Source organism: Colossoma macropomum, unplaced genomic scaffold (assembly GCF_904425465.1).
Source record: "Colossoma macropomum unplaced genomic scaffold, Colossoma_macropomum, whole genome shotgun sequence".
Lineage (NCBI taxonomy): Eukaryota > Metazoa > Chordata > Actinopteri > Characiformes > Serrasalmidae > Colossoma > Colossoma macropomum.
In genome coordinates this window covers 13,665,233-13,677,396 of record NW_023494795.1, presented here as the reverse complement: position 1 = coordinate 13,677,396, position 12,164 = coordinate 13,665,233, and the positions used below count along the sequence as shown (strand labels likewise).

Below are 12,164 nucleotides of genomic sequence, written 5' to 3'. Positions count from 1 at the left end.
CAAAGGCAAGCCAAAACGCAAGCTCTGAAGGAAGAGGAGGATAAAATACAAGTAGAGCTTACATCATTACTGAGTTGTATCTGTCATGATATCGATTATTATAGTAAATGAACTGCTTCAAGGTCAGAAAAAGTATTGAGTGGTGAGGCAATGCCTTTAAATAAAATGCAAATATACATTCAGTCATCAGTAAGGGTGTACAACACGACAGTGTGTCAAAACTAGCATCCATTCTATTATATATATACAATATATAGCAAGGTATCCTGTTGCATTATACAGTAAGGTAGAGTTATTAAAAAAAGGTATTTCATTCATTTCTCAGTGGCCTGAGTGATGCATACAAAAAAGTTCCAAATTGCACTTTTGTGTTCATTTTTAAATATAGGTAAATGTAAGATTATGTTCTGTTTAAATGAACAAAACAAACCAATTGCTTTCCGTACTGAAACTATATGTCAGTAACTCCTCTAGCATTTATCGTCATATTGTTATAAGATCAAAAGCATAAAATATATTGCCGCTGCTCTTGACAAACACTGATATCTCAGCACACTGATATGTCAGAACCGACCACTTTGTATAGCTCAACTATACAAGCTATACAACTTTTTGTATAGCTGAGTGATCTCACATTCACATGTTTTGGTAACTCAGGTTCTAGGTGTAAGCTTAAAGATCAAAATATAATAATCATTTAAAAAAAATCTTTCAAAGTAGTCTATTTTTTATCTTCTTCTTTGGTTTCCCTGACATTGTGAGTTAAATAGCCCACAAGGACACTGGCATCATCTTAACACTACCTGAGTAAGTTAGCTGCATGACATTCAGTCAAATATTCGTTTGGCAGTGAGGAAAGAACACAGCATTCCCATTGTCATTTAACATGAGCAGAGACTCTGATCAACTCTGCCATTCCTTAAGGGCCATTATGAAGGGAATCTTCACCCAGAAGAGTTCCATGTCCAGGAGCAGTCCGGAAACCCAGTCTCTAGTCCTCGTTTTTTGGAGTTTTAAAATGCTGTTCTCCTAGCAGGTAATGTAGGCCTACACGAAGGTCATCGAGTCTGAGGAACTCTTGCCCAGCAGGTTTAAAGAAATTGATGGTGACCACTTCATCCTCATAGAGGCTGACCAGTCTCTCGTGTCTCACACACCTCGTGTCCGGGTTTTCAGCCTGAAGTGTGATGGAGGCTACGGTTTTTTTCTGCTCCAGGGTCAGGTTGCCCATGGTGCCTTTGTTCCCAGTCACTTTGGCACAGATGTAGAAGATGTAGGGGCCCGGCAACTTCACCATCACTTCACTTTCATGATTCAGCTCCACGCTCTGGTTCCAGGTCACAGTGAAATGCAGTTTAGTATTTTCTTCATCTGGAACTGGTGAAAAGAGAATGCAGAATGAGAATTACATATATGCTTCCTGAGTGTGTATGTGTGTGTGTGTGAGAGACTGAGAGAGAGAGAGAGAGAGAGAGAGTGTGTTGGTGTGTGTCTGGGAAAGAGAGAGGGAGAGAGAACTAAAACCACGCTGCCTTTATTGCTAACAGCGGAAAAGTGAGCGGAAAAATGACAAGACACAAACAAGCCCACAGTTATCGCAAATGCCATGTCAGCTTTTTGATACATACACGTCTATGGACTTATACCTTCAATATGAAGGCAATATGAGGTCAGCATTTCTGAGCTTTAATGATATAGTTCATTTTCAAATGTAAAATCTGATGTATTGACTGTGGAGCCCTATTAAGAGTTCATTTTTGCTCTTTAATTGGGAAGCACACATTAAAAATAAGTGCTTAAAAAACTTTGACAGCTTGAAAATGTTGAACTCTTCATTTCAAACTGGGTGTATTAGTAATTTATTACAGAACCAGCAACTATATATCCATGATTTGAGTCCTTTCGACAGCGTCTCTGTCCTTTTCTTGTAGTACTTTGCTGCATGTGCAGCCCACTCTGTTTCCAGTAAGCTGTTTGGAAAACGTTCTCATGTTGTGGTGGAGGTGGAAGGGAGGACGTCAAGAGCTCCAGCCTCTACCCACTGCCATGAGCAGAGAAGTGGAAGAAACTCAGATGCTTACCTTTCTTCATGTTCAGGTATATCCCTCTGCTCAATGGCTGCAACAGAAAAAAGAATGATCAAACACAGTTATCATGACTGTAACTAAAAAAAGGCTTCTATAAGGACAAAAGCTGTGTCAGCATTACGACTCAAGTTAATAAACACAAGCTGGGTTCAGTTAGAGATCTAGACTTACAAAACACCACATGGGCAATACTCTTTTCTAGGTAAAACTATCACTGCTAAGGTGAGCTAAAAAGCTTATATTATTACTATTATTATTATTATTATTATTATTATTATTCAGAATGTAAAGCTTGATTGTTTTAAGTGACAATGCATGGAGAGACAAGATCAGCACTCTTCAAGCCTACTGCGCATGACAGTAGAGCAATAATTAAATCTTATTAAATGAACGTTTAAATAGATTTAAAGGAAATCGTGTCATTCTTTTATTCTTTTAAGTTATAGTGAAACTCCACCAATTTTTCAAAATTTCAGTGTTTGAGATGTAAACAAAGTCATTCAGAGTGGTTTGATGTGAAATGGTTCATTATAGACAGAGATGCACCGATAGCACGTTTTCCCTTCCAATACCGATACTTGATCCTTCAGTATCAGTCGATACCGATAATAACTCACCTCTACATCCAGATATTTGCACAATTACATTTTATAAATATCATTTTGGTAAAATCTATTTTCTGTATCACAAATAAAACACCCAGCTTGGCTAAATGGCATTTGCTTATTGGATTATATTTATTAGGTGATTAAGAAAGCTTATTATTGCCTATTTACTATATCTATACTTATTCTTTATTGTGTACAACAGTTAAAAACTGAACTGAACAGTAAACAGATAAACCTGTGGTGTTTACACATCAGAACACAGCAGCTTCTCTGGCTCAAAAACGAAGCTGAATGATGTTTCACATACAAATTTCTCAAGTCATTTGTCTCAAACGTGCGTCTTGTTCACTTGCACTGCATCTCTGGGCATCAGCGTCACTAAATATCACCGCCCTCAGTATTAGTGAAACCCTGCTGCTGAGTGATCGGGCTGACCGACAGAGGCGCACTGTCAGTGGGCTAGTAGACACACAGGCCCAGCCAGTGGGCTGCTATGCTAAAAGGCTAAATCGAGGCTAAAGGTTCTCACTATGCTGAGAGTCTGGCAGCTCCTTCTGCTCTCTCAGTAACATTAACTCAGTCTGTAAGTGACCAGACAGCGTCAGTGTCCGTTAGCATGTTATTAACACCAAAATCTACTGTTACAGATTCTGCCATGAGCATTTTTACTGCTGCTGCTGCTCGTCTCCCACACCACCAACACATTGTTAAGTTCTGTCTACCGGCGCGCATGCACACGTCAGAAATTGCTTTGTGGTGTCAGTCATAGGTATCGGTATCCTAATCACTGATGTCAATACTGAGTTTAAGTGCCAGTACCGATATTGTATCATATCGGTGCAACACTAATTGTAGAGAAACTTACCAATTTCCATAGAGTGGTGTTGACAGGAACCAGGGGTCCTGATGTCTACAACACAAATATAGCCATTTTATTTACAATCCAAAACAACCAGTGAACCTAGATGTGCATTCTGAGTTCTTATATGTAATGTACATCCTTCATGTATCCCGTCACTGTGAATGGATTAAAATAAATGGATAAAAAAAAACTTTATCACAAAACTATCATAAAACAGACATCAGTGTCAGACATCAGGCTGAGTATTCGTGGTTAATAACTTTTTGTGAGGGAGCTCTTAGAGACAACTGTTCAGACGTCTGGCCCAAATCACCACCACTGTGAACAATTTCTAAGTCGGTATCTTTCTAAACATTTCACACCAAACCACTCTGAATGAGGCTGCTGACCTGTTAGCTACTTAATTATGAAGAAATTTTGAAAAATCGGTGTAGTTCCCCTTTAAAGACACAGTGCTGGATTTTGTGCGGTTATGTTCATTTACACCGCTCTCAGGTCTCTTTAGTGTGTGTCGGTTAGACTGTGTCCAAACGCACACCGAGCAGATGATCAGCACACAGGCTACATGTGCTCTCAGGAATAAACAGCGCCCTCTGCTGGACTATACTGGAACGGCTGCATCATAAACCACCCATAATGATCTATGAGAGATGTTAAAGACACAAAAACTCAAAAACAAAGCTCACAGTGAAATCTGGCTACTAAAGCAGGTGAGGGACACAGGTTCTCGGCTCAAACCCCGCGCCAGCTCCGCTAACTCAGATGTGGAGCTAAACACACACGGCGGACGGTTCGGCTCTGAGACGAGCTCACAGACTTCACCCAGAGAGACGGACTCTTCCGAAAACGCGATTAAACCCGTCTCCGCTACACTTCGAGCGGTCCCCGCGTGTCCCTGTGTGTCCGGCCCGCCGTGTCTGAGGATGTGAGTTACTCACCGAGGACTGCAGGGCGGACAGAGTCCAGACGCAGCAGGCGATGCACGCGCCCGTCAGCAGGGTGTGGAGTAGCAGCAGCACCCAGAACTTTCTGCGCGCGCCCAGCTCTCGGCCAATGGCAACGCTGCCTGCTATCCTCGCTTCAGCATCTTTTGCGTCCATAATGAGAAATGAGTCTTCTCATCTACGTCCAGCCGTTTTTAACCGAGTGGGCACCCCGTGGGAGTGGATGGGAGTGGATCGAAAACCAGAAATATCCCCTTTTGATGCTGACTGAGGTCGCGGAGGATGTAGGCAAGACATTGCAGCAGCATCATAGCCTACGCGTTTCATACAGGCTGTTCAGCTTCGAAACACAGCGCTTCGGTAGCCTGATTCACGGGTTTCACATCGCCTAAGGAGCCGCTGGAGGACAATACAGTGCAGTGAAGTTAAACACAGACTCACAGAGAAACATTTGAGGCCACTGGCAAATATAGGCCATTGCTACACCTTACTGTTCGTTCTGATCTTCAGAGCACTTTTTAAACTATTTTGCTGGGCACTTGCTTTGTTTTCCAAAAGCTACCACTTTTTCCTTTTCTGTACCAATCAGTGGCACAGGGGGTTTTCAGTGGGGCGTCCAGGTTAATCCCAGTGGTTTTAGTGGGACAAACTGCTAGGAAAAACGGTGTGTGGTAACATCATGAGAGAATAATGTTTGTCTGGGTAAAATGCTAACTCAGTGTAGCCTTAGCAGGAGCTCAGCACTGGACTCTCCTCTAAAGAAAACATGCATCACCAAACATGCATGTGCTCAGATGCAAAGAGTATTCAGCCTACATGATACATGACAGTCAATATTAGTGACTATTGTTTTACATTTTATCTTGGCTTCAATCATATAGACTACTTCATTTAATGTAGCTCACAAAGCAGCAGTGCTGAAGGATACGGTGTGGTTATATTAGTGTGGCTATCATGTTATGTGGAATATAGTGTACGTTTTGTTTCCTGTACTGCTGAACAGTGTTAAAGTCTTCAGCTACAGAAATATTACAGTAATTTACAACAATGTGTAACAAAAAAATACCGTAAAACACTGATGTAGAGATCAATGTGGATGCTTTTAAATGTTCTTTTAATGTAGAAAGCCAGTGTTAGCTGCTTTTGAGCTGTGTCCACTCTCCTGTGAAATGCACTGATTTGAGTGTAGCGTCAGTTCATAACTGACTGGTACCCAACCCGATGGCAGACTTTCACCATGTAAATACACGATGTAGCAGAACTTTTCTATAGTGACTGTTTCAATGATGATGGTACTTTGTTTAACTGGGGTGGCTAGAAGAGTGGCCATGCTTAATCAGAGGGTGGCACTGGTCACCACTGGCCATCTCTTTGCTACACACATGGTACCAATATTAAAACCTGGAGTACCAGCCATATGGACACCAATGAGCATGTACAAGTGCACTAAAAACTGTATAATTTACATGATTTAAATGTGCACATGAGTTCCACACACATGAAATGACACTCACACACATTATCTAAGCTGCTTATCCTTGTGGGTCACGGGGGGGTGATGCTAGAGCCTATCACAGTGGTCACTGGGTGGAAGGGGCGTGTTGCCAGTCCATCGCAGGGCTGAAATGTTACATCAACTCAAATTAAATTTGAATAAAAGTTTTTAAACATATTAATTACATTGATGTAATATATCTCATTCATGTGGAGCCAATTTACACATTTGAATCAAGCAAACTTTAAGCAACCTTTTTTTCGGTGTCGGCCACCATGCCCAAACTACTGCAACACTATAAACCCACAGGAGAAACTGCACAGATAACATCACATCACACACTGTAAGTGCTATTTCAGGAGTGAATCGTCTTGATTATTATTTCCCTCCATTTTCCATTTCAGCATGTTCTGCTGATCTTGGCCTGATATAGATAGTCATCAATACACCACCTGTAGTGATCACTGTAGGCTGTCTTGATTTAAATCAAACTTTGCCTTCTATGCAGGACAGTTTCAGTGAGAGTTGGAGCCGTGGGTGAGTCGAGACCGCATAAAGGTCAGGTCCAGTATTACTCGAAAGCCAGGCTCACATGCATGGTCAGAAAATGTAAAAAAAAATGCCAACATGCTTAACTCTGTTGTGATCGTTATCCTTAACTTGTATGTTCTCCTACAGTAGCCCTGGAAACGGCCAAACTTTTTATCGCATCATCAGTTGTGTAGAGGTAGAAGGTAAAAAGGTGTGCTGCAGTGGGGAAAACACTAAACACCACAGCGTAGGTGGACCTGAGCCTGGTTTCACTAGAAAACCCTTATCTCTATCTCTGGGCCAGAAACCTTATTTTTGCAGGCTCTGCCTTAAACACTTACACTATATGCAAAACTGTGGCCATTCTGACCCCAATGCCTTTTTACACAAGCAGTATATGTCTACATTTGATGTTCTGTTGGTTCTGTGACAGATGTACTGCTTGAATAAAGAGGTTTCAGGGTCAAAATGGGCTCTTTATCCCAGCAGTATGCCTTCCACAGAATTTTGCATGCTCATGCAGTCAGTTGAGACTTGAAGCAGGTGCATATTAGGGCAGATGAAGCTGAAACCTATCCCCAGCCTCAAGGTGACGGTGACGTGAACTGCACAGTATAAATTCCAGGAAATATGAGTATTTATACTCAAAGTTCCTGTTTTCTCCAGGAAAAAAATGGAATATTAGTCTTTTGATATCTATCTGCTGTATCTGTAACATACAGCTGATTACACAAAGATTTCAATTATTATAAAATGAAAATGGGCACTTGCTTCAGCACCTGCACATTGCCTTTAATATACACCAATCAGCCATAGCATTAAAACTACCTCCTTGTATCTACACTTCTCCATTTTATCAGCTCCACTTACTATATAGGTGCACTTTGCAGTTCTACAACTGCAGACTGTAGTTCATCTGTTTCTCTGCATATTTTAGTCCTCTCTTATCCTGTTCCTCAATGGTCTGCTTCTAGAGTTTTTAAACACCATGTCCACTCACTGTCCACTCTATTAGACACTCCTACCTTGTTGATCCACCTCGTAGACATAAAGAAATAGACAGCAGCTCATCTGTTGCTGGACAGTTTGTGTTGATCATCCTCTACTCCTTCATCAGTGGTCACAGGACGCTGTTGGCTGGATATTTTTGGTTGGTGGACTATTCTCAGTCCAGCAGTGACACTGAGGTGTTTAAAAACTCCAGCAGCACTGCTGTGTCTGATCCACTCGTACCTGCACAACACACACTAACACACCACCACCACGTCAGTGTTACTGCAGTGCTGAGAATGATCCACCACCCAAATAGTGCTCTGTGGTGGTCCGTGAACCCTGACTACTGAAGAACAGGGTGAAAAGGGGCTAACAAAGCATGCAGAGAAACAGATGGACTACAGTCTGTAATTGTAGAACTACAAAGGGCACCTATATAGTAAGTGGAGCTGATAAAATGGACAAAGAATGCAAATACAAGGAGGTGGTTTTAATGCTATAGGTGATCAGTGTAAATGACTTTTGAATAAACATTTTTTCCGTTCTGGGATACACAGTGAAGTTACTGTCTGTGGTATGGTCCGCTGTATGCTGCAGAGCTGGTAGATAGCGATCAGGTTGAAAAATGTTGATGGGGCATATAGTAAACTTTTCATTATGACAGTCACGTGGTTTTATTTAGATAGTATTTGCAGAACCTGGACTTTCCATGGCCATATTTATGACATTCTGTCAGCATATTGTGAATGAGCAGTCAGTTTAATTGGAGAGGTCACTTGAAAAATTATCACCTAACTGTCTACATGTGACAGACTAATGAGAGCAAACTTCAGTACAGGAAGATGGCTGAAAGTTTTTCCTGTTTATTCTCGCTAACTAACAGTGCACAAACGGTGGCTCTACAAGCGCCGCTGTCACTGCTGTCATCAACAACTTGACCTATGGTCTGTCAACAGTATGGTGGTGGCAACAAGTGTGACATCATTCAAATACTGTTCATACCAAATGTATGAAAATCAGTCGCGATTCATTTTTACACAATCAGATTTATTCAACATTTTCCAAACTGTCTTTATCCCACAGAATTATTCAAGTTGCTCTTGCTGCTATGCTGTTCAGACTGCTATATGTAAATAATCTCTGCTCTGATTGGCTGCTTTGTATTGTGCCTCATTCAAAAAGCAGCACAAGCTGGAGCACTCCTTATAACTTCATTGTGATTGGTTGAATTGAAGGCTAAAATATATAAATGCACTGGAATTGGGTGACATCACAAGTAATTCAAAATGAAATGGTTTTAAAGCTTAATCTCTATGGAATATATGAACCATAGGGACTGGAGAGAGAGTGGCACATTTTGAACAGTGTTAATGTAATACATCAAGTTCTTATTGTAAAAAGTGAGGCAAATTCAGTTTTCCATGATAAAAGCCATTTAAGAATGCTCAGAATTTCAACAGGATTTCAAGCTGGTTTTGGAGGACCTTTACTGTGTTGCAGTATGTTTGGGGTAATTGTGGTGTTGGAGGTCCAGGACCTAGGACCTAGTGCCACGACCACGCCTAGAACCCCTGGGTGATAAATGCACCAAGGCCTCATAAAAGGAGCATTTGCTTTAATGTGTCCCTCTTTTAAAGGGGATCTCCGCTGATTTTGCAAGATTACTCAATCATTCAGTGGTTTAGATGTAAACAATATCATGCAGAGTGTTTTGTGTTAAACACGCCTTTCTAAAGAAATTTACCGAGTCAGAGTTGTTTACCATTAAAGTACTAAGAACCAGACGTTATGGTTATGAATGTGTAGCTTGATACCTGAGACATTGTTTTGTGACAGTTTTGTTATAAGGTTTTGGCCTAAAACATATTTTTAGTATAAACTATTACTCCAGAATTACTTCTGTGTTTCCTCTCAAAACCACATTATCAATGGAATGGAATGGAAATTGTGGTGTCAACAACAAACTATATGCTTCTCTGCTTACCAGTTTATGAAGAAGGATAGCGAGGTAGATAGTTATTTTATTGCGTGGGCTACTTTAGACAGTCTTGATACCTTGATTCCAGTTTCTGTGGTGGAAAATACAACAGAGGGAACAGCAGGTTTCTTTAGCAGCTGCATTTGAAGAAATCCGCTTTGCATTTTGACTGGTCTTGAGTGGTCTTCCACATTTGTAGCTAGAGTTGTTCGAGAAAACAATTAGGCACAACTTCAGGACCTCTGGTATTTGTATCATCAACTGAAAAAAAACGCAACGTACTGTATTTCCTCCATTTATTTTTGCATCCTGGTACAGCGCAGTTCACCACCATTCCAAACCACTAACCAGCAAGATGCAACTGTGATCTATTGCAGCCCCTATGATAAATACTCACACTCAAAACACGTGCAGGGCAGAGAGGTACGTACAGGGCGCTGTACCCAAAGAAAATGTATTTTTCTTAATTTAGCAGTCTTTGATCATTTTCAGTGTGACATACAAAACCTTATAAGACACAAGTTAGTTCTCTCGTCATTTTGGATAACAGATAAAGTGTGGCATTTGTAATGTAGACATTACAACGTCTGGTTCTTAAAACTACAATGGTGAAGAATTTTGACTCTTTATTTGATTTCTCTAGAAAGGCACGTTTCCCACCAAACTACTCTGAATGTTTTTTGTTCACATCTAAACCATGGAATGATTCAGTTATTTTGCAAAATCAGTGGAGTTCCCCTTTAATGCCATTATAAGGTCCTGATTGCGTTTACGGCCAGTGAGTTTTGTTTAGGCTTAGCCGTAATAATGCTGGATTTTGTTGCATTGAGCTGTGCGTTTCTCATCCCTCACGTTCATTTCTCACACTCACACACACTAGTTTCGGCATTGCAGGCGTCTTTTATAACAACACATTCCAAAAAGGCACGTTAGGCTACCTGGCATGAGTCAAGGGGCCCTCCTCATCCACACATTGAACACATCCAGAAACCAAATAGTAACAGTACCTGTCAGCTTCAGCATGCCTTAACATTTCATTTTTACTGGGTGGGAATAGTAAATGAATAAGAGGGAAATTCCTCTCTCACCAGAACACTCTTCCCTGATTGCAGCCTGTTGCTCTGTAAAGCTGTTATTGTCAATTTCCTTTTAAGAAATTCAAAATTATTCCTTAATTCTTTTTGAAGGGCTAAGCAGCAGGTGCAGCCTTTTCCGTTAACTCCCAGCTCCCTTGGCTCTGCAGGTGACGACAGCACCACCAGGAACTGGTGTGTTTTGTAAATTATTCCTTGTACATTTATCTTTTTTTCAGTTTTTTTATTTTTTTTTATTTTTATTTTTATTTTTATTTTTTTTTGGGAAAGACAAGAATGCAGCACACACTGTTTAAGCAAAGGATGCATGACAAGGCTGTTATCAGAATGCTTTCAGACACAGCGAGGCATTAAGGGACAGACCCAGAGTGCTTGGGACTTTTTTTACCTTATCACTGAATCACACCAGATTAAATCGAGAGAGAAACGGCGAGAGAGACAGAGCACGCACGAGAGAGACACTAACTCATTCAAAGAAAATAAGTAACCATTTCTTAAAATTACAGCCCTGCTTCCGCTAAGGCTGAAATATGTGCATTCACACTGACTCCTTCATGGTCTAGTCAAGACGTGTGAAACGCAACAGAAACTAGTCCATAAATCAACAGAAAAAAAGTTGGCAGGTCGCTTTGCCATGCATTCTTAAAGTTCACGGGGAGTTTGAGTACTAAGAAGAGGACTAACTGAGAGTAGCTATTTTTGGATGCACGTACACAAGTTTTTACTAATTGCTGTATTTTCACTGAAATCAGGATCACCATACTGCTGCTCTAAAATCGAATGCAAACAGATGAGAAAAAAATCGTATTCCAGTCAAGAGCAGCTAAGAATGATGAATCATATGTAGAAATTCAGCAAAACACAAAAAATCAGAAAATGAAACTCTATGGGTAAACGAACAATAGCCTAACTACACCGTAAAGTTTCTTCTGTGTCTAACACGGTTGCACGCTTGAATAAAAATGAAAGTCTTTCTGAAGTAGGGAATGTAAGTGTGATACGAGATAACGAGAGAAAGCTTCTGGGACGCAGACCGGTATATGTGAAAACCACAGACAGGGATTTCACAACAACAGAGTTACAGTTCCAGCACTGAGCCCTGTAAAACACTGAAGCAAGAAGCGCTGCAGACATTTTCCTCTATGCAGCTGTGAATTTAAAGGGCACATATCGTACATTTTTATATATAATATAAAATATATAAAATAAATGATCTCTGTTTTGATTGGCTTTGCCTCATTTAAATGCACACTGCTTATAACTTCAGCGTGAATGGATGAGGCTAAACTGCTGTTTAGGTCGAATAGGTGGACCTATGTGAATGAGTTGGTTCTCATGATATCACAGAAATGAATTCAAAACAGGCTGTTTTTGCACCATAGTATATGAATCGTATTGACTGGGTACTGAATGGTACGTTTGGCACTTTAACTGTGTTTACATATTACTTCAAATTCCTTTATTTAAAGGGAGCAAGCAGGAAATTCAGTTTTCAATGATATGGGCCCTTTAACAGAAGGCCAGGGCAGCTGTGTTTGGGATTTACATCATAGGAGCACACCTTAAATATGA

General features: G+C 40.6%; 1 protein-coding gene across 1 annotated transcript; it reads right to left on the bottom strand.

The window, feature by feature from the left end:
- Positions 1–980: 980 nt before the first annotated feature.
- On the bottom strand, positions 981–4,898 carry LOC118816148. The gene is made up of 4 exons (XM_036582658.1): positions 4,496–4,898; positions 3,561–3,605; positions 2,082–2,118; positions 981–1,377 (listed from the first exon to the last, which is right to left on the bottom strand). The coding sequence occupies exons 1-4, from the start codon at positions 4,655–4,657 to the stop codon at positions 992–994; spliced, it is 630 nt and encodes a 209-aa protein (XP_036438551.1). The 5' UTR covers positions 4,658–4,898; the 3' UTR covers positions 981–991.
- Between the last annotated feature and the right edge of the window lie 7,266 nt (positions 4,899–12,164).